The sequence below is a fragment of the Alexandromys fortis genome, unplaced genomic scaffold (assembly GCF_014885135.2).
Source record: "Alexandromys fortis isolate MF-2015 unplaced genomic scaffold, M_Fortis_MF-2015_v1.1 scaffold_150, whole genome shotgun sequence".
Taxonomy (NCBI): domain Eukaryota; kingdom Metazoa; phylum Chordata; class Mammalia; order Rodentia; family Cricetidae; genus Alexandromys; species Alexandromys fortis.
In genome coordinates, this window is record NW_026068027.1 from 1,242,728 (window position 1) to 1,268,177 (window position 25,450).

General features: G+C 52.2%; 2 protein-coding genes across 3 annotated transcripts in view; both read left to right on the forward strand.

Annotated features, from left to right (window-relative positions):
• Ptms (parathymosin) overlaps positions 1-7,703 on the forward strand; it is an 18,712-nt gene extending 11,009 nt beyond the window's left edge. The window contains exons 2-6 of the mRNA XM_050164036.1: positions 3,039-3,789; positions 6,422-6,493; positions 6,688-6,766; positions 6,932-6,993; positions 7,154-7,703. Of these exons, the coding sequence (XP_050019993.1) occupies positions 3,039-3,789; positions 6,422-6,493; positions 6,688-6,766; positions 6,932-6,993; positions 7,154-7,204 (1,015 nt within the window). The 3' untranslated portion in view covers positions 7,205-7,703. The remainder of the gene's footprint in view (positions 1-3,038; positions 3,790-6,421; positions 6,494-6,687; positions 6,767-6,931; positions 6,994-7,153) is intronic.
• Positions 7,704-9,608: 1,905 nt separating this feature from the next.
• Lag3 (lymphocyte activating 3) lies at positions 9,609-17,354 on the forward strand. 2 transcript variants are annotated; one of them, XM_050164102.1, is made up of 9 exons: positions 9,627-9,683; positions 9,858-9,968; positions 10,198-10,345; positions 10,862-11,115; positions 11,677-11,940; positions 12,333-12,608; positions 16,216-16,452; positions 16,723-16,853; positions 17,122-17,354. In XM_050164102.1, the coding sequence occupies exons 2-9, from the start codon at positions 9,911-9,913 to the stop codon at positions 17,296-17,298; spliced, it is 1,545 nt and encodes a 514-aa protein (XP_050020059.1). In that variant the 5' UTR covers positions 9,627-9,683; positions 9,858-9,910; the 3' UTR covers positions 17,299-17,354. The 2 variants fall into 2 exon arrangements, with proteins under 2 accessions (XP_050020058.1, XP_050020059.1); XM_050164101.1 differs by having other exon boundaries at positions 9,609-9,968.
• The last annotated feature ends 8,096 nt before the right edge of the window (positions 17,355-25,450 follow it).

The window sequence follows — 25,450 nt, forward strand, 5'->3', positions numbered from 1 at the left end:
GCAACCACAAGGTGGCTCACAACCATCTATAACGAGGTCTGGTGCCCTCTTCTGGCCTGCAGGCATACACACAGACAGAATATTGTATACATAATAAATAAATATTAAAAAAAAAGCTTGGCTAACTTCTCTCTCCACTCTCCTTACTTGGAGTTATAAAAATTAATATAAAGGAAAAACGGGGAATAAAAAAGAGGTCACTGGGAGTGAAATAAGGATTTAATTTAGGGTGAGGGAGATGCCCAACTTCTGTCCTCCAGCCTCAGTGATAGGTTTTCTTAGCACTCACCCGAGATAAATATACACACTGACATCCACTACACACACCCCGGGAAGCTGCACGAACACACACACACACACACACACACACACACACACACACACACCAGGAAGCTGCACAAACACACACACACACACCAGGAAGCTGCACTAACACATATACACACACACACCAGGAAGCTAAGACTTCACTAAGAACCAGTTTGAAGCAATTAGAAAGGAACACCTTCCACACTTGGTAGCAAGACCGACTTCTAGGAACTCAGCCAGACGCCATAGCTTCCAGGGGCGCTGGTCTTCTCACCTGGCCTCTCCTTTTTCCCACTTCCAGAAAATGTGTAAGTACAGGTCCCCCCCCCAACTCGTGGGAAATTTCTCAATTGGACTGTAGAGTAACAGTTCTAGGAATAGGCAGGCCTCCACAAACCTCAGAAGTACTTCTACTGAAAGGAGCAAATGTTGGCACTTAACGCTACTGACCCAGGGCGCAGCGACAGACCATAAAGGCCCGTCCCGGTGGGTTCTCAATATCCCATCCCCTCCAAATTCACCCTAAGCTTCCCAGCTGTTTCCATAAAGCCAGACTTTAGGAGTCTGATCTGTGGTCTAGCCAGATAGGAAAAGACGATGGGTGCTTCCTCCACGTAGGAGTGTCTTTAGATGCGGCCCTCTCACCCTGTAGCATTCCCCCAAGTCTCTGCAGACCCTAATGTCCAGGCTCTTTTAGATGGCCATGCAGTCCCTTGGGCCTTGGGGCAGGATTCCCATTCTCTGCCTCACCATCTCCCTGGAATTTTCCACTGCAGCTGCCTCCGCTCCCAGACACCCCTCCCTGGGCAAAATTCCCGGCTCCCTGGCTCCCTCCGCCTCCCCTTCCCTAATCACACCTCATTCCCACCCCCAGGCTTGAGGCCCAGCCCACAGTCCAGCCCACTCCCCATGGTCCGTCCCACACCTCCCAGTAACTCTGGCGGCCCCGTTTAGAGAAATGGGAAAGTAGGCTCTTTATGTGAAGGTGAACTAGAGGGTCCCACTTCTCTTTCCTAGGGTGGAGAGAAAGGACAGTGGAGGGGCTTGTCCCCTGTTGGGCTGGAGTGGGGGGAGTGGCCCTCCTCACATCCCCTTATAAGGCAGGGCAAGCAGTTAGGCTCCTGGATTGGCTGATTCAAATGAGCATTCCACCTGGCAACAGGGTTTCCATTGGTTCTCAGGAAAAATAGGAGAAGGTGGATGGAGATAGTTGGTGGCGGTGATTGGAGGGAGGGGGAGGGGAGTGGAGGTGACCGGAGTTGAGGGCGGTTACCAGGGCAACAGGGTAAGAGCCCAGCAGGGTGTCCGAGACAGCAGGCGGGGCTGGAGGTGGAGTAAAGAGACCAACCCGGAGGGAGACGGGGCGGGCGTGGGGGGGGGGGGTTGGAGGGGGAGATAAATGAAGCCAGAGAGGATACAGAGATGGAATATGGTGAGAGGTTGCTAAAGACATCACTCACTGAAATCTGAGAAGCACATTGAAAAGGGGAAATGGAAAGATATCAGAGAAAAGGTGGACCGAATCCTGCCAGGAAAAACCAGGGTGGGGCTCCCACGATTTATGAGACCAAGACGGAGAAACTGAATAGTCAGAGAAGCCAGGAGGTGTGTGTACCAGGGACCAAAAGATGGTGTGTGTGTGTGCACGCGCGCGCGCATGTGTGTGGTGGCTCACCCACATGCTAATGATGGCGATGGAGACCAACGATGGCTTCTTTTCTAAATTATTTTTGGGGGGCACAACAAGATGTCTCACTGTGTTGCCCTGGATGCTACCAAACTAATGGCAATCCTACTGCCTCAGCCTCCCAAGTGCTGGAATAGGTCAACTGGTTAAAAATGTCTTTATTAATGAAAATGATTTGGAAAGGTGAAGAGGAATGATAACAGATAAGAGCGGGTGCCCCCCACACACACCAAAGACAATCTTTTCCCAAAGCCCGGCCCTCTGCTACACCCACCTTTCTGACCTCAAATCCACATCCCAGCCCCTGCCCCCTTCTGAGATCCCAGGGTTCTCAAAATGATTCACTGTTGCTGAACCTAGGGGTGAGGAGCTGAAGACGCGAGCCCTAGGGTGTGGCGGAAACTCCAGGTGTTTGCAAAGGAGGCCGTAGAAGACAGAAAGGCCGGGGAAGAGGGCAGCAGAGGAGAGAGAAAAGCAAAGCGAGGAGGATAGAAAGGAGATTTGGTAATCAGCCAAGTGCACACGGGCAGGTGACTGAGTCAGGCAAGACAACGGTGTTGTCTAGAGAGACGCACGCACGCGGCAGAAGGAATGAGGCGTAGATGGTTGGTTGTAAGGGAGGGGTCTTGGTCAGTAAGAATGAAGAGAGTTGAAGAGAAACAGAAGGACCAGGCAAATAAAAGTGAGGTGAGACATGAGACAGGTGAGAAGACAGAGAAAGAGGCAGCAGAGATCAGAGGCCTCTGGCTCCCTTCAGATCAAGGAAACAGACGGGAAGGAACCCGCCAAGGACCACAAATGTCAGGTCCAACCTATGAAAGGTCCGGGCTGTCCTTTGCATTTGCCCTTTCCTCCTCAAGGCCACCTAAAGAAAGCGGACGAGAGCGAGAAATGGAAGTGGCTCGGCAGCCTTGTTCCCCTTCTTTCCGCTTTTGGTTTCTCAAATACCTGCCCAGCTTTTCCATCTGCGCCTTCCCCCCTACATTATGCCCCCTCCCCCGCCCTTTAGTAAAATTTCACCCGCCCTTTAGTAAAATTTCAGGGCTTCGAGGAGGTCAGCAGGAGTCTGGCCACCTCTCCAGTACGCCCCCAGGAGTCAGACTCCAGCTTCGCAGGCAGTAGGCTGGCATTTGGAGCGGTGTCTCCCCGCTGCTACCCCACCCCTTCCCACCTCCTCGCCCCACTCCGCTCTCTCCCGAGCCGTCAGTCTCTCCATTGCCCCCTCCCGGTCTCGTCCTTCCTCCCGCCCCGCTCGCTCTCCCGCCCTTCGCTTTCATCCTCCTATCCCCACCTCTCCAACCTCCTCTTTCATCCCCCTCCCCTCTCCTCTCCTCCCCGCTCCCGCCTGCCCCACCCCTGGGAAGCCCCTCCCGTCGGGCAGCGCCGCCTTAAAAGCGGGTTCCCTTGCCGGGGGCGGCAGCGGCTGGTCGGCGGCAGCTCTGCTGGTGCGGGGGCGGCGAGCAAGACCGAGCGACCGCGACCGGAGCGCGCCGGCCACCGCCCGCAGCACCCTCCCGCCCGCCCTCCGGACGGCCGCAGCTCTGCGGGTCTCGGCTCGGGACCCACCCCCGCTCCACCCCGCGCGCCTCTGCCGCCTCTTGCAGCGAGCCTGCTTGCCGAGCGGCCGTCGCTGCCACTGTCGCCGCCGCCACCGCGCCAAGTTCCGGCCGCGGCCACCCTCCGCCGTCCAGGGCCCCTCCGTCTCGGCCCCGGGACCCCGGCTCCCCGCCAGCCCCGGCCCCGGCACCATGTCGGAGAAGAGCGTGGAGGCAGCGGCCGAGCTGAGCGCCAAGGTACGGGCAGGGGCGGCGGCGGCCCGGAACCCCGGCGGCCCCGGGATCGGCGCGGTCGTTCGCGCTCGGTCGCCCCCGACGGCCCCGAGCGGCCCTGGCGCCGGGTCCCCACGGACCCCGCTGCGCCCTCCCCCCGCTCGGAGCCCGGCGCTGCCCACCGCGCTCGGCGCCTGCCAGCGCCCTCTAGCGGCCCAGCGCGCGTTGGCTCGGGCCTCGCCGCCCGGCCCCGCCATCCCCACCCCTCTCGTGCCCCGCCGCGCCCGCCGCGGCCCGGTCCGCCCTCCCGTCGGAGAGCGGCGCGTTCCGCCTCCCGGGCCCGGTGTCCGTGCCGCGGCTCCAGGTCTCTTAACACTATGACCTCACCTTTCCTCCGCTAAGCGGTTTGGGATCCTCAAGTGTAAACAGGACTCTCGGGGGAGGCTACTCCTCGGCCCCTCCCCTCGCGGCCCGACCGTCTGTGCTCGTCCCCGGAGGGCTGCGCCTCTCCTGCACCCTCTTTTCTGCCTATCCTCATTCGTTCTCCCACCACCACCGACTTCCAGTTTTCTCTTTATTGCCTCCCCTCATGTCGAATCCCTAAAAATCAAAAAGGTGGAGAGAATAGCCTTCGAAAAAGCCGAAGCTCAGCATCGCCTGACCATACGTCAAGCTGTCTTTGCTCTCAGCAGCTGCCTTTCCCGGCCTCATCCCTTTGCCCTTGTCTCTCTTCCAGCCTTCCTCTAATTTCCCCAGGGATACTGCGGAGTGTCGCTTAGGGAAATTAATGCGGCCAAGCTTGGGGGCTGGGAGCCTTGTCTCTTTTTTTGGGGGGTGCGGGGAGGCAGTATAGTTCTGGAGGCTCAAGTGGAAGCGGGGGATCTAATAGCATGAAAGGCAGTGGGAGAGGGGACATGTGAGATTTGACAAGGTGTGCCTGTGTAGCCCTCCGGTGGGTTGTGCGGTGGCATGTGACTTCACTGAGTAGGCGTCTTTGTATGTCTGAGATCCAGCGAGTGTGTGGGACTGCCCGTGTCAGTTACATGTGTGCATGTGGAGACTGAGATGTTCCGGAGGCATGATGCCGCTTTGTGAATGCTGAGTGGCTGGCTACACTGTGGTCCTGTGAGAGTGTGCCAGAATGCCCAAACATTGGGCCATGTGTCTCTAGAGCGCATGGGCGCTCCCCTGTAGAGTTGGTGTTAGCCTGTCTGAGCTTGTGTACCCGTGTAGAGGTCAGAGAGCTACTCAACACTGGCAGGCAGGTCTCATACCCTCCTGGAAAAGAGATCATGGGAGGACAGTGACCAGAAGGACAGCACCCGGGAGCAGAGGGGCCAGTCCTGTGGACTTTGGTCTCTGGAAGTCTCCCTTCCCCTCACCCCTCCCTCAACCCCGATGGGAAACTCAGGCCAGGGCCTGACACGAGCTATGCTGACTTAGTCCCTGCCTGGCCCAGGGTGTAAGGGAACGCTCACCTGGTAGAACAAGTGCCAGATCCACCATGTGACAAGTGACAGCAAAGCAGAATGAAGAAGGAACCTGCCTGGAGCCAGAGGGCCAAGCGTTCTTGTGCTCTGCTCTCCTAGAGGGAGAAGAGAGCCGAGTGTCCCCGGGCCGGTCATTTGGCACCAAGTCCCTCCTCTACCCCAGTCTTGTTCAAGAAAGGACACGTCCTTCTGGGACGATCTACTTGTGAAAACTCCGACCCACTTGGGATCCTGCACCCTAGAGTTGCATACTAACATGAGATAAGATCATAGGAGAACGTGTACCTGCCAAGGAGTGTGATGGGGGAAAAGCAGAGTCTGCATGGGATAGGAAGGCTCCTCTGTCCAGAGGGGCTTACCCACCGGAGCAGTTCCCTCTGTCGGGGCACCTGCTGGAATCTCAGGATGAAGGCGAGGAGGGGGGGGCTCGCTATAGGTAACACCCACCTTCCCATTCAGGCACAGACTTCGCTGTGCTGGCTCCTTCCTCTGTGTCTTTCTTTTACCAGACTTTCCCTTTATGCCCACTGAAAATGGCCACTTCTACTCACCCATCCCAGTGCATAGCCCATGAAGGTGGAGAGGAGGGGACACCGAAACTGTCCCGTTGGGGATAGGAACCGATGTGGAAACATGCTGGGGTGATCTTCACACCCCTGTGCTGCTTGGCCAAGTAGGAACGGAAGGATTAGGGAGACACAGACAGGGAAACAAAGGCCTCAGAAGCTGAAGGGCACGCTGGGAGGGTGCCCAGGGGAGAGAGTACTTAGGCAAAGGCCCCTGAGGAAGACAAAAGGCAGAGCAGGGCAGGCAGAGAGGGTGAAGGGGGTGGAGCGTCGAGGCTGCCAGCAGATGGGGATTTGCTTTGTGGAGCTCAACTCTTAAGCCAGGAGAGGTCTGGAAGAACTTGACGGGGTGGGAGCTTCAGTTACTCTTGGCTGCTTGCTCCCCTTCCCCGTTTTCCAACTCCCCTCGGGTCTTGGGGAAGAAAGTCTGGTACCAGCCAATTACGGCCCAAATCTCAGGACCTGAGGACTTGTGTTGTTCCTTAAACTGTGACCACTTTTCACTCAACACCTTTGACCTAGCTGCAGAGTTGGAGAAACAGACTGGGGGACTCAAGGTTGTGCACCCTTAGTGCTGAAAGGTGACCTTCTGCCTTGCAGGACCTGAAGGAAAAGAAGGAGAAAGTGGAGGAGAAAGCTGGCCGGAAAGAACGGAAGAAAGAAGTAGTGGAGGTGTGGAGATCGCAGGCAGAAGATGGTCCCACTTTGTCCCAGCGTCCTTCCTACTCCTCTTGCCTTCCTGGGGGTGTGGGGTCCTGCCTTCCTCTTGATTCCCCCCTCATTCTTTCCCTACCCTGAGTCTTTTTATCACCTAGTGGGTGGCCACACTGCCAGCCTGACCACTCTCCTTGTCTTGGTACCCACAGGAGGAGGAGAATGGAGCTGAGGAGGAAGAAGAAGAAACTGCTGAGGATGGAGAAGATGATGATGAAGGAGATGAAGAAGGTAGGGAGGGGCAGGAGAGGCTGGGCTGGAAAAGCTAAGGCTCATAGGAGCAGAGGCAGGGAGCAGTTGAAGACCAGAAGTCAGGCTGAGGGGAACTATGGATTGGTTGTGGGTCTGTGCCCGGAGCCGCCCATCTTCCCCATTGACTTGTTTCTGGCTCTTCAGATGAGGAAGAAGAAGAGGAGGAGGATGAAGGCCCAGTGCGAAAGAGAACTGCTGAAGAGGAGGTTTGACTGGGTTGGGACCCGAGGGACTGTCAAGAACATAGCAGGGCCCTTTGGAGTCGGACCCAGGTCCTTGTGGCACAGGCAGGGGCTGGAGCAGGGCCAGCAGGAAGAGGGGGAGGTCCCCTTTGTACAGCAACCTCAACTCTTATTCTTTCCACAGGATGAAGCAGATCCCAAGAGGCAGAAGACAGAAAATGGGGCGTCGGCATGAGCCCCTGCTTGTGGGCTTGGGGATGGGAGGCCCCTCAGGTCCTGGAGGTGGGGCAGGAACACACACATACAGCCCCCCTTCTCCTGGCTCCCCGCTCTGGCCCTGCCCCAGAGCTGTGACCCTTGTCCTTCCACCCAGCCTCACTTCCATCTCTCCAGACACTGCTCCTCCACCCCCACTGCCATCCGTCCAGCTCCTGATCCGCCTCACCTGAGCTCCCCAGCCGGCCCTCACTTCCCCCTTGCATTCCTGGTTCTTCCCTGCCTCCCTCACCAGCCCGTCTGTCCCAGCCCCTTGCAAAGCCTGTCCTTACCCTCTGCACCCCCAGCCTCTCAACCTGCCCTTCTCTCTCCTGCCTGATCCCTGGGTCTCCCTCAGATTCCCTCCTCTCAGACAGCGCCAGGCCGGGGTGGGGCCGGGGTTGGGGTCAAGCCCCGAAGCTGCCCCCCTCCCCTTTTTGTATAATTTAATAAAGAAACGGTCGCGCTTCTGTTTTTAACCTGTCTCCTGATTTCCCGTGGTCCACTCAGTGCCTGAAAGGGTAGAAAAGGGGTGGCTGACCCCATATCCGGATGGTAGAAGATACAACCAGCCCTCCGGGGTGGACTAGGAGCCCAAGGTCGTCTTCTAGGGGCTGACCTATGGTCTGTTTTGGGTTCCTGGGGATGTTTCTCCTCAGCAATGCACACTATCACGTTAACCCACACAAGATCTAGACACTGCTGAGCCCAGTGGAAACCTACTGGCTCGGTTGTGCTGAACCAGGCAGATAGAAACAGCTCTAGAAACAGGAAGTCCCACCCCAAAGGGGAAGAGACTGGCAGACTTGGGTCTTGACACGTGGGAAGTAGGGTCCTGTCTTTTTTTTTTTTTTTGGTTTTCGAGACAGGGTTTCTCTGTGGCTTTAGAGCCTGTCCTGGAACTAGCTCTGTAGACCAGGCTGGTCTCGAACTCACAGAGATCCGTCTGCCTCTGCCTCCCGAGTGCTGGGATTAAAGGCATGCGCCACCATCGCCCGGCAGTAGGGTCCTCTTAAGTCAAGCAGGGGATGGCTTCACAGTTACTTGTATCAGGTCTGTCTCCTTGTCACCTCTGATTTTCTCAGCTGGACTGAGTTGGGGAGTAAGAGTTGGCAGATTCCTCTAGTCCTGCCTCAGTTCCTATTATTTTAAAGCAGTCTGGCTATGCAGCCCTGGCTGGCTTCGAATTCACGGAGAACTGCCTGCCTCTGCCTTTCAAGTGGGAGAGAGGTCTGTTGCTTGTGGTGGTGTGGACACAAGGGATACCTTGTGGCCCATGATGTCCCTGGATTCACTAGGTAGCCCAAGCAAGCCCAGAACCAGTTCTTCCTGCCTCTACTTTCCAAAATGTTGGGTTCAGTACTGCCATCCCTGACTCCTCAGTTTTTTCCTCAAGTTTGCTCTGCTTCAAGATTTAGGCATTATTCCGTCTCCATAAACCCTTCATTTTTTAGTACAGAATTATTAGGCAGGGGCAGCTTTGAAGACGGCAAAGTATCCTATGATCAGAGCTGGAGGGAACTATCTGATGAACCCATCAGTTAGGAGTACCTGCTGCCCTTCCAGAAGACCCGAGTTTGGTTTCCAGCACCCAGGTTCGGCAGCTCACAAGCCACCTGTAACTGCAGTTCCAAGGAGTTTGACACCCTCTTCAGACCTCTGGGCAGCAATCATGATCACAGACACATAAACAGAAATAAATCCTCAAAACGAGTATCCATTGTCATTCTCTTCCTAGAAGATGAAAAAAAGCCACTCCAGTAATGCAAATAGGATCAGGACTAGGGCATGCCTTCATGCCCCCTAATCCTGGCAAGTTATTGAATGCCTGTGAGCCTCAATTTCCTCTGTATTTTCATAAGTTGCTTTATGGAAAATGTATAATACTATAAGTAGCATAGACTGAAGATTACCACCATGTAGCTAGCTACTATACTGTGCCACCAAGCCCTTCCTCGTTAGATCTGCTAACTTGTGGTTCGGGGGTATTTCCTGTGTACCTGCCCAGGAGATGCGGCGTTCTCCTGGAACAAGTTCTTGGAAAGTTTATGGGAAAGAGCCCGTGAAGAAGAAAACGTGACTGCGGGGACATAAGCGGCAGCTTAGAGATACAGCTGTCGTTCTAGGCAGACATGCTTGTCAGAGAACCCGAGAACCCGGGAGAGGGGGGCAGAGGGGGAAGAGGTGAAGAGGGGGCGGTGGGGAGACCCGGGTCTGAGGAAGTAAACAAGAGGAGTGCCACAACAGACGGAGGGCTCTGCTGCTGGGAAACAGCCCCCTCACACTTTCCACTGCGAATCGAAACCCTGAGCCCTGGGCTGGGGGGCGGGCAGTGGGGAGGGGAAGTGGGGAAGGTGGAAGGGAAGCAGAAGGACTTCAGATGCAGATGAGCATCCCAGCTCTCTGCCGTGGCCTTGCGTCTACTCTGCTCTCTGCCCCAGCCCTGCCCTGTCCCTGGGGTGTGTCTCTCCCCCCCCCCCCATCTAGCCAGCTTCCTCTGGTCTCCAGCGTCTGGTCATTGGTCCTCCTCCCTCTCCAGACCACCCACCCCCTCCTGGGGGTCGTCTTTACCCTACATTCTTTAGCCCTGCCTCACCTCCCTCCTTGTAGAACTTTTGTTTTTCTTCTCCCAGGACCCCTTTCTGACCTCTCTTGGAAGGCTAGGGAGGCCCAGGCCGTAGAGGAGATGAGGGAGACTCTGCTCCTAGGCCTTCTGCTTCTGCGACTGCTGTGGGAAGCTCCAGGTAAGATGGGGAGTGGGGAGAAGCCAGCAGGGGCCTCTGTGACCTGTCTCTTTGGCACCATGATGGGCTTCTAATGCCTTTTTTTAAAAGGACAATTCTTCCAATACCAAAGCCACCTCAGTCTCCCCTTGACAGGGAGCAATGATATTTCTCTCTCGGAACGCTGAGGCCTTTCTCTATTCTCAGATCTCTTGACTCATAGCCCTTGGCCTCTCTGTTGCTCCACTAGCCGTGGTTTCAGAGCCTGGGAGAGAGGACTCCGTGGTGTGGGCCCAGGAGGGGGCCCCTGTCCATCTTCCTTGCAGCCCCCAACTCCCCCACCGGAATCCCGACCTTCTACGAAGAGGAGTGGTCACTTGGCAACATCAACCAGATGGGTATGCACCCCAAGGTCGGGCGACAGAACCTCTCAGTCCAGTTCTAATGGCATTCTGATAAAACCCCGTCCGATGGCCAGACAGTAGTGGCCTTTAATCCCAGCACTCAAGACGCAGAGGCAGGTGGATCTCTGTGAGTTTGAGGCTAGCCTGGTCTGCAGAGTGAGTTCCAGGACAGCCAAAAGCTATACAGAGAAACTCTGTCTCGAAAAAAAAAAAAATCCAAGCCAGTTTTGTCCCCTCTGTGAGTCCCTCAGAAGCCAGTTGCTCGGTCTCTCCACACAGCCTTTTAGTGCCTTCTCTGCAATCTGCGGTCCATAGTCTGCCACCTCTCCAGTAGCAGATGGGGTGACTGGGGGTGGGAGGGGGAGGCTGCTAATGGTCGAGTGCTCTCTTAGGCGGGTTGCTTTATCCTCAAGAGTGTGTTTAGAGTGTATCTCTTTACGGCTTTTTTCAAATTGCCTCGGAATTCCTCACTCCTATTTCCCACTCCGCCCCTGCCCTCGACCGTCTCAGGGGGAAGCCCTTGCCTGGGAGGTCGGCCCCCCATCGCTACACGGTGCTGAGCGTGGCTCCAGGAGGCCTGCGCAGCGGGAGGCTGCCCCTGCAAAGCCGCGTGCAGCTGGACGAGCGCCGCCTCCAGCGCGGGGACTTCTCGCTGTGGCTGCGTCCAGCCCGGCGCGCCGACGCTGGCGAGTACCACGCCGTGGTGCGCTTCCCCGACCGCACCCTCTCCTGCCGTCACCGCCTGCGCGTCGGCCTGGCCTCGAGTAGGTGGGGCGGGACAAAGGGAGAGAGGCTGGGAAGCAGGTCCCCGTCGCCCCGAGACAGGAAGAGCCCTGGCCCGCCTGAGGGCCTCCAGAAGTGTTCAGGAAAGGGTGACCGCTTGATGGCAAGGTGGAAAGTGCCCCCCTAAAATGCATGCCTCTAGGCGGGGGTGAGGGGGCTACGGAGAAACTGTATCACATACCCCAGCTCCTTCCTCCACTCCCAACCTACAGCGGGAGTGCCCTCCCTGGTGGAGGTAGAAGAGGGAGGGCGCCTCTTCTTTGGGGGTCTAGAGTGACTCATTTAAGACATCCATAGCTCATCCTCAGGCAAGGTCTGCCCAAAGAACAGGCCAAGTAAAGTAAGTGAAGGCAGGAGACAGAGGAGTCCTGGGTCTCTTGTTAAACATCCCAGGTTTCAAGTACTGAGCTGGAATGGGAGACTGTAAGGATAAACTGAACACAGCGTCCCTGTTTCCATGAGTTTTCAGCTTGCTTGGGCTGGCTGCATTGAGAAAGTGTTTCCATCCAGTCCACTGATTGGTCCTTTTTACTTTCTCACAGTAATCGCCAGTCCCTCAGGACCCCTCAGGCCATCTGATTGGGTCATTTTGAACTGCTCCTTCAGTCGCCCTGACCGCCCAGTCTCTGTGCACTGGTTCCAGGGTCAGAGCCGAGTTCCAGTCCACAAGTCCGCCCATCACCACTTAGCTGAAAGTTTCCTCTTCCTCCCACAAGTCAGTCCCCTGGACTCCGGGACCTGGGGCTGTGTCCTCACCTACAGAGATGGTTTCAATGTCTCCATCACACACAACCTCGAGGTTCTGGGTAACTCTCCCAAGCTGTCTTTACTCTTGACCCCTTTCTGCCGCCCACCTTTCCTGACTCATGCCCCCCTCCCCCAAACAGGTTCTCCGCTGCCGTGTCCCTTCAGATTGCCGTGTAGCAGTGTGCAAGCCCTTTCCTCTGTGGGAGTCTTTTAGCTGCCATCTCTACCCTAGTTTGTCCCTTGGCTGCCCATCCTTTGGTATTCTGCTGGCTCAGTACAGTCTGCGTTTTCCAGCTTCCCTAGCCTGTCTGCTTTATTCTGTTTGTGTGTTACTCCCAAGTACCTCCATCGTCCTCTGCCTTCCTTCCTCGAAGTTCCCGCCCTCTGTCCCACTGCATACCCACCCCTGGGCATTGATATTGGCGTTTCCTTCCCCCCCCCCCCCCCCCAGGTCTAGAGCCCCTAGCTCCTCTGACGGTGTACGCTGCTGCAGGCTCTAGGGTGGAGCTGCCCTGTCACTTGCCCCAGGCTATGGGGACCTCTTCTTCACTCACTGCCAAGTGGACTCCTCCTGGGGGAGGCTCTGAGCGCCTGGTGACCGGGAAGAGTGGCAGTTTTGCCCTTCGACTTGAGACTGTGGGCCTGGAGCAGGCTGGGACCTACACCTGTAGCGTCCATCTGCAGGGGCGGCAGCTCAGTGCTGTGGTCACTTTGGCGGTCATCACAGGTCAGCCGCAGGTGGGAAAGGAACAGCTTTTCCTCTTCAGGGGAGAGTGTTGTTGTCAGAGACTGTGCGGATGGGCTCCATGATGCTGGGCCAGTCCACTCACGCGTGGCTTCTTCCCTTTTCAGTTTTTATGAGGGGGGGTGGAGAACGAGCATATGATGGCTGCGTGTCCCTTAGCACATGTGGAGGTCACAGGGCAACTCTGGAGTCAGTTTTTTTCCACCCACCTTTTTTCTGGGCTCTCGGGACTGAAGTCAAGGTGCCAGTGCCTGGCAAGCACCTTTTCTTCCATGACCCAGACTGCTGTGGCTTAGGCTTAGGATGACTTTGAACTCCTGATCCTTCTTCCGCTTCCTAAGCACTGGAGGGGGACAGACAAATACTACTATGCCTGTCAAATTATGGGCTCATTTCTTTTTTTTGTTTTTTTGTTTTTTTTTTCTTCTTCTTTTCGAGACAGAGTTTCTCTGTGTAACAGCCCTAACTGTTGCTGTCCCGGAACTCACTCTGTGGACTAGGCTGGCCTCAAACTCGGAGCCCCAGCCTCTGCGTTCCAGAGTGTGTGTGTGTGTGTGTGTGTCTGTGTGTTAAAGGCATGCACCACCGCCACGCCCGGTTAATGGGCTGTTTTTTTTCACCCCCACGATAAAACAAAAGAAAAAACAAAACCGAAACTGAAAATCTCCCCTTGACTCACAAAATAAAAATCCCGCTTCTTTTCTAAGGGACTCCCCTACCCTGAGCTGGCAGGAGGTTGAGGAGTTAGAAACAGTAGGTAAGAGTTTAAATGGTTCAAAGGAGGCAGCATATATTCTCAATTCCTTGCCTGCTTTTGGCCTGAGACTTGGTTAAAGTTGTGCGAGTTGACTTGGATTCGGAAGGAGTTAATAAATCAGTCCCTAGTCAGCAAATATTTGTTAGGGTTTTCCAAAACAATATAAAGCAAAAACAGGCCAAAAAAAAAATCAGAAAGTACCTGTTCACTGATTGGCAGCTACCAGCCACGATGATTAGCTGTGTCTACAGTGGTCACCTGTGGCCGTCAGCCATATAGTAGGTGCTTGGTAGTGTGCACTGGAGCCAGACGTGGTGGCACACGACTGTAATCCCAGCCCGTGGCGGGAGGCTCAGGAATTCAAGTACGTAGTGAGTTCCAGACCAGCCTGGACTACTTGAGATCCTGTCTCAAAACAACAAACAAAGAAATATTGATTACATGACCAAGTAAACGAATTAACAAACAACGTATCTCTAGGCTGTTAACCCTGAATCCCGTTCACCTTATCTATGCCTCTGTCTGGACATATTATCTACCCCTCAGCTTCACTGGGAACCCCATCTTTTCACGTCAGCCCTTTGCTAACTCAGTCTATTGGTAAGTCCACTGGAATTCCACACCCCCTAACTCTTCTTTGTCGCATTCAGTCAGTCCTCAAAACCCACCCATACTTCTGCCCAATGCTAATGGCCAGTGTCTTACTGGCTAAATATCTGCAGCGATGAGCTTGGCCTTGAACTCCTGAACTCTTGATCTTTGGGCCTCTACCTCCAAGTGCTGGGATTACAAGTATGACCCACCACGCCTGGCCTCCAATGTCCCCTTCTTCCTTCTTCACTTCCTTCTTTTCTCTTTTGACACAGAGTCTGATGTATCCCAGTTTGGCCTGAAACTCACTATATAGTGGAGGATGATCTTGAATTTCTAATTCTCCTGCTGCCGTCTCCCAAGTGCTAGGATTATAGACAGACGGACAGCTACCATACCCAGTTTCTGTGGTGCCGGGCACCGAACCCAGGCCTTCATGTTGCCAGGTAGCTCTATCATCCAAGCTAAACCACCAGCCCTCCAATGTCCTCTGAAAGATCAGCTGTGTTTAGCTACTGGGGGGGGGGAGACACGTGATACTGTCATTCCTGCTTTACAGAGAAGGCGTGGTCTCAAGGTGGTACCACCGGGAGATGCTAGGCCTGGGTCTAAACTTGAACCATGGATGTCTGTGTCACCAAGTCCCCCACATGCTGTGCTCAGCAGGGTGCAGGCCCTTCGCCATTTGCCAGCTATCACCCTATTTCTAGTCAGCTTTGAGATGCCCTGCTTGTGCATCCAGCAGTTGGTTACTTGTTCCGTGAACATTCAGGAAGCAGCCATGACGTCCCCTCGGAGGCGGTAAGGAGAAGGTGTTACTGGTGTGAGCAAAGTGATGGAGGCAAGGGAAGTTGTTGGGAGTGCTGGCGCTAATCCACCTGACTGACCATTGAGAGTCTGAGCCTTGTAGAAGACAGTAAGCTTGTGCGCATGTGTTTCTGTGTGAGTATGCGCTTGTGCGGTGCCCAAGGAGATAAAAAGAAAGTGTTGGATTCCCTGGAGCTAGTGTTACAGGCGATTGCGAGCTGCCAGGCGTGGGTGCTGGGAACTGAACCTGGGTCCCCTGGAAGCACAGTTAACTCCGATAACTTGGTAAGCCCTGAACCATCTCTTCCTTTTTATTTTATTTTATTTAAAAATGTATTTTATAAAGCCAGGTGGTTGTGGCATACTCCTTTAATCCCAGCACCCAGGAGGCAGAGGCAGGCAGATCTTTGAGTCTGAGACCAGCTTGGTCTACAGAACAGAGCGAGTTCCAGGACAGCCAGGGCTACACAGAGAAACCCCGCGCGAAACAAACAACAACAAAGGGATGGGTAGCGGTGTCATATGCCTTTAATCCTAGCACTCTGCAGGCAGAGCACAAGGATCTCTGAGTTTGAGGCCAGGGCTGTAATATAGAGGACCCATGTCTCAGAAGAAGAAAAGAAAAGAAGGAAAGAAAAAGAAAAATTTTATTATATGTGTATGTATATTTTTTTGGACTTGTACATCTGTGGCTGATGTCCCCAGAAACAGGAGGGGGCATCAGCCTCCTAGATCTGAGTTACAGACACGATTGTGAGCTGCCAAGTAGGTACTGGGAATCAAACCTGGGTTCTCTGGAAGAGCAGCAAGTACTCTTAATCACTGAGCCATCTCTCCAGCCTTGTTTTCTTTTAAAACCAAGGTCTCCTGTAGCTCAGCCTGACCTTGAATCCAATGTGTACTGGATCTTTAACTTCTGATTTTCTTGTATCCACACCCAGTTTATGTGGCGCTGGGGACTGGACCCGGGGACTTCTGTATTCTGGGGAAGCATTCTGTCTGCTGAGGGTCAGCCCCAGCATGGATAATATTGCTCGTGTGGCCTTCAGTACTAGTTTGAGTTGAATATAATGTCTGAAGTGTTGGGAACATTTTGAGCAGGGGAAGCAATCAAACTAGAGTGCTGTTTTAAGATTCCTGTGGCCAGGTGGGATGTCCCTGTGATCCCAGTACTTACAAGGTAGAGCCAGAGGATCAGGAGTTCAGGGTTATCTTTGGCTGCCGTAGGTTCAAGGCCAGCTTGAGCTATTTGAGACCCCGTCTCAAAAGCATAAACAAAACCAGAGATAAATGTAGTCACGTCCTGTGACCTCTTCCCCTGAGGTTTTCCCAATCAGATCGCCAATGAGAGTAAGGTGACAGAGATGTGGGATTGTAACTTTGATAACCAAGGGGTCAAGACCCCCACAAGAGTTCTTCCTTCTAATTTTTCAGTGACTCATCAGTCCTTGGGGTTACCTGGCTCCCTGGGAAAGCTGATGTGTGAGGTGACCCCCGCATCTGGACAAGAAAGATTTGTGTGGCGCCGCCTGAACAATGGCTCCAGGAGTTCTCCAGGCCCCGGGTTGGAGATACAGGAGACCCGATTCCTTGCTGAGCCTTGGCAATGCCAGCTTTTTCAGGGACAGAAGCTTCTTGGAGCAGCGGTGCACATCGCAGAGTCTAGCCCAGGTCGGAGGCTTCAAAATGCCGTGACCCCAACTCCAAAGCCATCACCTTGGTCATCTCCAAGTCCTGTACCCCCCCCCCCACCTCTTCCCCTTCCCAGTCAGTGACCTGACTTCGAGCTCTCCAAGCGTGACCTGTTTCTGTCCTTAGCTGAACGCTTCTGGACAAGTCTCTTAAACTCTCTGACCTCATTGAATCTGTAAAGGATGAGGGTGTAGTGCGGTGTCCTTTTTCATCCCCGACCCTAAGTCTAATCCTGCGCTTTCTTCATAGGTGCCCGCAGTGCAAGGAGAGCCTCAGGTGACCTTAAAGGAGACCATCTCTTTCTCCTTCTGATCCTCAGCACTTTCTCACTGTTCCTCGTGGTGACTGGGGCCTTTGGCTTCCACCTATGGAGAAGACAGGTGAGCCAGGGACACAGTTCCCTCTCCTCAGAGTGCTGTGTGGGACCTCTTCCTTGAGGAAGATAACCATGACGAATTCTGAATATACTCCCAGCGCCCTTGTACTGGGAATACCTTAGGGCTAGAAAGTTTAAAGGGGCCAAAAGGAGACCCTGAGCCAGATGGGGAAGGCTGGAGAAAAAGTGGTAGGGTCAGGATTTGTCCTGTTCCTTCCTCCTCCTTCCTCTCCTCCTTTGTCCTCCATTGTCCTCTCTGTCTCTCCCCACAGTGGTTATGGAGAAGATTTTCTGCCTTAGAGAACAGGATTCACCCGCCTCCCAGTCTGAGTAAGACAGAGGAGCTGGAGCGAGACCTGGAGATAGAGATGGAGCAGGAGCCAGAGCCAGGGCCAGAGCCGGAACTGGAGCAGGAGCCCCAGCCAGAGCCAGAGCCCAGGCAGCAGTGACCTGGAGCTGAGTGGCCAGCAGATCTCAGCAGCTCCAGCCAGAATAAACTCCCTGTCAGCAGCAGCAAGCCAGAGTCTGACTCTTTCTTGTCCAGGGACGGTTCCTGTCTTTCCCAGCCACTGGGGGCTCCCTTCTCCCACTCCAGCCGCCCAACCTACTTTTCCAGCCAATCTTTCTCCTCATTCCCTCGGCTGTCATTCCCTCTTCTGTTGCTTGCCTCTTTGTTTCCCTTCTCTGTTGCTCCCTTTCTCCCGAGTAATCCCTTTCCCCCACCAAAGCTCCAGAGATCACCCACGTCTTTTCCGTAGCCCTTTCTCCACATCCTACCCACGTTTTGTTGGCTGTCCTGGTCTCCTTTATATGCTTGTCCCTTTTGCCCGACAGCAAGCTCAGCTGTACCTCAGCATTGTGCTTAGACTCCTAACTACAGTGACGGGAGACACAGGCAGGCAGGCAGACACGCACGCACGTGCACACAAGCCAGCCATGTGAAGTCCTCCAGGAGATGGGGGCCCCCTAATCTTCCTGGGTAACCAGCTGACGTTGCTACCTCTGCCCCATCCCCCATGTTTGTCATCCCTGGGTGACTTTTCTGGTCCCAGACATGACAACACACTGCCACCTAGTGGCCACTGCTTGTCACAACCCCGAGGAGGTCCCCCAGACCAACTGTCGCAGGCCTGACAGTAGGCAAGTTGGAGCAAGCATGCAGGTGTGCTTTCTGGGTGTGCAGCACCGAGTGTGCTCACAGAATCTGTCACATGTCTTATTTATCCTGCAGAAGAGGGACTAAACAATACAAGTTTCAGGAAATACATCCCTGGTCCTGGCAAGGTTATAACCCAAGTATGACAACGGAAAGGCTCTAAACAAAGTTCCCAGGTAGGGATGGAAACAACCCACGAGGCAGCTGGGTATTGCTGCAATCGTGGGAGTCAGAGTCCTGGATTCTCACTCTCTTACTGCTGGTGAGGCTGTTGCAAATCTCTCTGAGCCTTTTGTTTTCTAGCCTACTAATTGGGACAATGGCCAGGTACAGAGGGGACGGAGACAGGAGCATCCCCTTGGGTCCAGGAGTGTTGGACAAACATTGGTAACATATGAGACCCCATCTTTAACAAAATGGATGTAGAGGTGCCTGCCTGTAATTCCAGCATGTGAAAAAGTCGGCTACCTAGTAAGTTTGAGGCCAACCTAGGCTACATCAGACCCTACCTAGTAAATTTGAGGCCAGCCTGGGCTACATTAGACCCTACCTAGTAAGTTTGAGGCCAGCCCAGGCTACATCAGGCCCTGACTCAAAAATAAATTAATAGACTGAGTGGCAGTGGGGCACACCTTTAATCCCAGCACTCTGGAGGCAGAAGCAGGCAGATCTCTGAGTTTGAGGCCAGCCCAATCTACAGAATTCCAAGACAGATAGAACTACACAGAGAAACCCTGTCTCAAAAAAAAAAAAAAAAAAAACAAATTAATTAGTTAATTAATAGAATCCTGGGCGTGGTGAGGAATGTCTTAATCTTAACACTTGGGAGGCAGAGGTAGGGAGATCTCTGTGAGTTCAAGTCCAGCCTGATCTACCTGGTGAGTTCCAGGATAACCAGGGCTACATAGGGAGACACACAAACAAATAATTAAGAGATTCGGTGAGATGAGGCAGAGGGTAGAGGAGCATGCCTACAAGCTTGGTAACCTGATTCACCAATGCCTGGAACCCATGCAAAGAAGGAAGAAACAACCAATTCCACGAAGCTGTCCTCTTAACTCCACATGCGGCCACCTCCATATACACAGCATGTGCGTGTACATAATAATAAATAGTATTATAATAAGTAAGACAGTGATAGGGGCTGAGGAGATGGTTCAGCAAATGCAGAGCAAGCCCGAGGACCTAGGTTCAGATCCGCACCACCCCTATTAAGACCCTTTAGGACTTCACTTTACAGGATGCTCGTTCTTGTCCCTCCTTCCTGGGCCACTGTGTTCCCACAGTGACAACACTATAGTTCCAACCACGATCCTGAGTCTCGGGACCTCAGATTGCTCTAAATGGCTCATTATTCAGGCTTCGGGGCTCCCCCCTCCCTATGACTTAACACAAAGTAATAGCTCTACTTTTGATTCTCTGTCCCCACGTCTGTCCCTTGTGTCTCCATAGAGACAGAGATCTTCAAACTCCTGTTTGTGCACAGACACCTGGGAGGGTGTTTATGCCACGGGGAGCCTCCTGCAGGTGTAGCGCTCAAGCCCCTGACAAATAGGGTTATCTGAGGCCAACCCCACCAGGAACTCCTTATTCACCACAGGGAGAGGTCTCAGCCTTGACTGAGGCCCAGGGACAGCTGCTGAGGTGGCTTCTCAGCAGCCCTGCCTCAGACCCTCTTTCCATGGTCTCAGTGGAAGCCACCGTATTTTCACGGGGCAGGGGTTTCCTGGAAAGTTCCGTGGGTGGCGTTTTTGCTTTGTACTAGGTAATAACCTATGCCCTTTGGGTTTATGAGAGTTGTCACAGGTTCACTGGGGTTCATGCAGGGACTTCCCCATGTTCTTTCATGAAGGGAACAGAGGCAGAATAGAGGACCACCTTGTTCCTCTGTCTTACGTAGAAGGTAGAGGAGCTAAGGCCTTGTGGATAACACCGCTGTGCTCTGGGGACTTTCTCAGCAGTGATGTTCCTGCTCGCATTCCCTCCTCACAAAGCCCCACCCTCTAGCCAGCAGGGTAACTTCTAGCCCTGTCTGTGTCCTCTTAATGTCTCTGGGAGCTGTATTAATTCGTTAGGTGTCCCCGAGTGGTTGTTCGTTTATTTCTGATTTTTATGGCATTGGGGATGAACCTATCAGTTTGTCTATAAACTAGTGCTCTGGCCCGGGAGCCTGGAGAGGAAGGGGTGTGAGGAGACATTTGCAGGAGATTTAGGGAGTGGGGGGGGGTCATCTCAGAAGCACAGTGTGCACATTAAAGTTATCTATTGCTACATTTAAAAAGTCACCCCCAAACTTAGGAATCCTCCCTCTCACGGCCAGAAATCAGGCTAGCTGCATAGTTCTGGTACAGGCTCTAAGGTGTGGCCAAATCTGTGGTCAAGAGCAAGCGTGGCCTGGGCTGAGGGATCTGTTTCTTAAAAGACTCACTCAGGTGGCCAAGGGCCAGAGGCCCTTTAAGGCCCCTTCAGTGCCATGGCAGCTGGCTCCCGTGTGACTGGCAGGAAGGATAAGACTAAAGCAATCCGTTCTCATCATCTGATCTTGGAAGTGATAAGCGGCCACTTCTGCCCTTGTCTGCAGATCACACAGGCCAGTTGTGATCCAGTATAGGAAGGGGCAAGATAAATATGGGAACCAAGGGAAGCGGGATTGTTGGGACCACTTATAGCCCAGCTATTATGAGCTAGCTGTGCTTGGTTGACAGACAGCCTAAGAGAGGGGAGGGGCATTACCATCCATCCCTGGCTTTCTCAAGGACCTGGCAGTCTCCTCCACCGTCAACTGTCCAGATGTGCTGGAGGCTGATGAAAGTCGAGCCTGTCAATCAGGAGGCTAGCCTGTAGACAGTCAGGCCTTTAGCCGTTGCTCCTCCCACTCCTGAACTGTCAATCAGGAGGCTAGCCTATGGACACTCTGGCCATTAGCCGCTGCTTCTCCCACTCCTGAACTGGTTTATTGGTCTCCATGGGTCAGAATCAAACCAGAGAATTTTCTGCCCTATATCCCCAGCCAAGCTGAGGTGTTGGGGTTCAAATTTGAACCCCTGCTGTGATCTTTCTGCAGAGAAGACAGAACAAAGGGCCGAGACTTCCTTCTGAGCCCCACCCGAAGATGGAGTCTTTTCTTTAAAGGGAATGAGGTTGGGGTGGGGTAGGTTCTAGCAACCCCACTGTGGCTGACAGTTTCTCCAGAGTCACAGGTGTCAGCTGGCTGAGCCTCGGCTGAGCCCCGAAATGTGTCACTCCTATCTTCTCATGGCTGGAGGAAGCCTCTGGGACCCCCCAGAAAGTGGCCATGGGGCTCAGGAAAATGTGGCCGGGGTGGAGGTGGAATTGGTCTTCCTAGGTACAGCTTCCAAAGAGGTTAAAAAAAGGATAACCTTTTGTAACCCCATCTAGATACTCGCCCATGCCCACCCGGTAGCTCTCTTACAAGAGTGTTTGTGGGACAGCAGATGGTCGCGTAAGGAGGTCACCACAGGCGGCACCTGGCGCTCCACTTCTCCAGTGCACTGGTCTCTAGAGCTGTCGGCAGCCTCTCTCTCTCTCTCTCTCTCTCTCTCTCTCTCTCTCTCTCTCTCTCTCTCTCTCTCTCTCTCTCTCTCTCTCTCTCTCTCTCTCTCTCTCTCTCTCATAATGCCGGGGGCGGGGCTTCCCTTCTCTCCCCTTGGTTACCTCCCCATCTTTTAGCCAGGAAGCACAGGGCAGCAAAAATAGCTCCCACCAAGAACTCGAGTTTACCAAAAACACATAAGAGGACTTTTTACAGTTTTAGCTCTGTGGGCCTGAGGATTGGACCCAGCATCTCATACACACGGGGAAATGCTCTTCGGCTGAGCTGTCCCCAGCTGTAACTATTCATTTGTTTCGAGGCAGTGTCTAACTAGGTAGCACAGGTTGGCCTGCAACTCCTAATCTTCTAGCACGAGTCTCCTAAAACCTGGGATTACCTGTGAGCTACCCATCCCGCTTCTATTTTTTAGCTGATCTATTGAAACATTAAAAATGCGTTTTATTAAGCTGGGTGTGGTGTTACAGGCTTTTAATCCAGCACTCAGGGGGCAGAGTTGGCCAAAATCTGAGTTTGAGGCTAGTCTGGTCTACAGAGCGAGTTCTAGGACAGCCAGGGCAACTCAGAGAAACCCTGTCTATTTTGTCTCTTTAAAGACTTTGTTTTATTTTTTAAATTCTATAACTGCCTATACCCATTTTCTTAAGCCTACATACATCTTTTAAACACACTGTGACCTGTTTAGAGTCTTTTTTTTTCCCTAAATCTGTCTTTATTGTGTATCTTTTATCATTTTCTGACCAGGAGAGGGTTTTAAAATGCTAAGTGGGCATGACCAGGATCAAAACCGAGGCTTTGGGTGTTGACTTTCCAACATGGCGGAGGTACATTCACTGCCCACTCTGGGAGCCATGCTCATTGCCCCAACTCCAGAGATGCATTGCCACCAAGAATTGCCACCGCTGCCACCTAGCAGCTTGTAGCACACGGCCCACAAACCCCATTCAAGAGCCCCATAGCAGGACCTCTCGTTCCTTCTGCCAGCACCATCTAGGAAGAAGCTGTCTCTTAAAGGAGCCACACATCTGTTCACTGCCAGCAAACAGAGCCTATCTGAAAAAATGCAGCTATCAAGAAACTGTGCTTGATCCCCATTTTTGTGGATTTAGAAGCCCTCTGTTTTTTTTCTTAAGCCTTTTTAGGTCTTATGTGGATCCATGCCCCATGTTGGGTGCCATTTTTAACTGGAGGCTCCTCTTCTGCCCACCAGTCCCAGAATATCTACCCTGAAGCTTACTATTAATTTCAGTCTGTTTGGCTGATGCCTCAGGCTTATTACTAACTAGCTTTTGCATCTTAAATTAACCCATTTCTATTAATCTATATAATGCCACACGTTTGTGGCATTTCCTCACATCTTGCTTCCCCAGCAGCTACTAGCGTCTTCTAGACTCTGCCTTCTCTTCCCTTTATCTTAGCTAGAATTTCCTGTTTGGCTCTATTCTGCCTGGCTATTGGCCAAATCGGCTTCTTTATTAATCAATGGGGATAAAATATTTTCACAGCATACAAAAGGGCATCCACATCACAAAATAGCTTTGAATCTATGATAATCCTTCTGCTTCAGTCTTATGAATACTGAGATTATAGGCATAAACTGACATATTTGGTCTCAGTCCAGTTTGTCTTTTGTATATATGTATGGTGTGTCTGTGTACCTGTTTGTGTGTGCAATGTGTGTGTATATGTGCCTGCTTATGTGTCTGTGTGCTTGCTTGTGTGTGCAGTGTGTGTGTCTGTGTGCTTGCTTGTGTATGCAGTGTGTGTGTATATCTGTGTGCCTGCTTGTGTGTGCAGTGTATATGTCTGTGTGCCTGCTTATGAGTGCAGTGTGTGTATGTGTCTGTGTGCCTGCTTGCTTGTGTGTGTATGTGTGCCTGCTTGTATGTGCAGTTACACATGCATGTACACACCAATATGAAGGCCAGAGGTCAACTTTGAGCATCTTTCCTTAGGAGCTGTCCACCTTGCTTTTGTTTTTTATTTTTGTTTTGTTTGTTTGTCCAACACGGTCTCACTTTATAGCCTTGGCTGACTTGAAGTTTGCCATCTAGACCAGGGTGGTCTCAAATTGACAGAGATACAGCTGCTTTGGCTTTCCAAGGACTAGGACTAAAGGCATGTGCCACTATGATGAGTCTTACAGTGTTTTCTGAGATAGGGTATTGTACTGAGTCCTAAGCTTGCTTATTGGATTAGGCTGGCTGGCCAGAGCCTAAGGGGCCCTTTATCTCCGTCTCCCTAGTGTTGAGATTACACATATGTGCTACTACACTAACTTTCCTTACATGAGTGAGGGCTCCAAACTCACATCCTTATGCTTGGTTGCAAGCTTTATCTTACTGAGCTGTCTTTCTAGGCCCCTTAGCCACAAATTTTGTTTTTGTTTTAAATTGTTTTTATTGAGCTATATATTTTTCTCCACTCCCCCTCCACTTCCCTTATACCCTCTCCCATGCTCCCAATTTACTCAAGAGGTCCTGTCTTTTTCTACTTCCCATGTAGATTAGATCCATGTATGTCTCTCTTAGGGTCCTCTTTGTTGTCTAGATTCTCTGGATTTGTAAATTGTAGGCTGGTTTTTCCTTGTGTTATGTCTAAAAACCACTTATGAGTAAGTAAATATTATGTCTGTCTTTCGGGATCTGGGTTACCTAACTCAATATGATGTTTTCTAGATCCATCTATTTGCCTGCAAATTTCAAGATGTTATTATTTTTTCTGCTGTGTAATACTCCATTGTGTAAATATACCATATTTTCCTTATGCATTCTTTGGTCAAAGGGCATTTAGGTTGTTTCAAGGTTCTGGCTTTGACACAATGCTGTTACGAACATAGTTGAGCACATGTCTTTGTGGTATAATTGAGCATCCATTGGGTATATACCCAAAATTGTATTGTTGGGTCTTGAGGTAGGTACTGATATCCAAAGGGGTTGTACCAGCTTGCACTCCCACCAGCAATGCAGGAGTGTTCCCTTTACCCCGCATCCTTTCCAGCATAAGTTGTCATCAGTGTTTTTGATCTTGGTCATTCTTACAGGTGTAAAATAGAAACTCAGAGTTGTTTTAATTTGCATTTCTTTGATGGCTAAGAATGTTGAGCATTTCCTTAAGTATCTTTCAGCCATTTTAGATTCCTCTGTTGAGAGTTCTCTGCTTAGGTCTGTACCCTGATGTGGGATTCCACTCTGTATGCTGTGAATATCATTGGTTAATAAAGAAGAAGCAGTTTTGGGCTGGTGATAGGACAAAGTAGAGCTAGGTGAGGAAAACTAAATCGAATGCTGGGAGAAGACAGGTGGAATCAGGGAGAAGCCATGTAGCTCCACCAGAGATAGATGCCAGTTGGAATCTTGCTGGTAAGCCATAGCACAGCCACATGGTGACACACAGATTAATGGAGAAGGGTTAGTGTAGGATATAAGAATTCGCCAGAAATATGCTTAAGCTATTGGCCAAACAGTATTGCAAATAATATGGTTTCTGTGTGATTATTTTAGAGATTATTTATGCAGGCTCCCATAACAGTTGCCATTTTTTTTTCGAGACAGGGTTTCTCTGTGGTTTTGGAGCCTGTCCTGGAACTAGCTCTTGTAGACCAGGCTGGTCTTGAACTCAGAGATCCGCCTGCCTCTGCCTCCCAAGTGCTAGGATTAAAGGCGTGCGCCACCACCACCCGGCTTTTTTTTTTCTGGCAGTTGCCATTTTTTATTCGATTATTTTCTCTTTTGATGACCAATTTCTTTTTTCTTTTTTTTTAAAAATATTTATTTATTATGTATACAATAGTCTGTTTGTGTGTATGCCTGCAGGCCAGAAGAGGGCACCAGACCTCATTACAGATGGTTGTGAGCCACCATGTGGTTGCTGG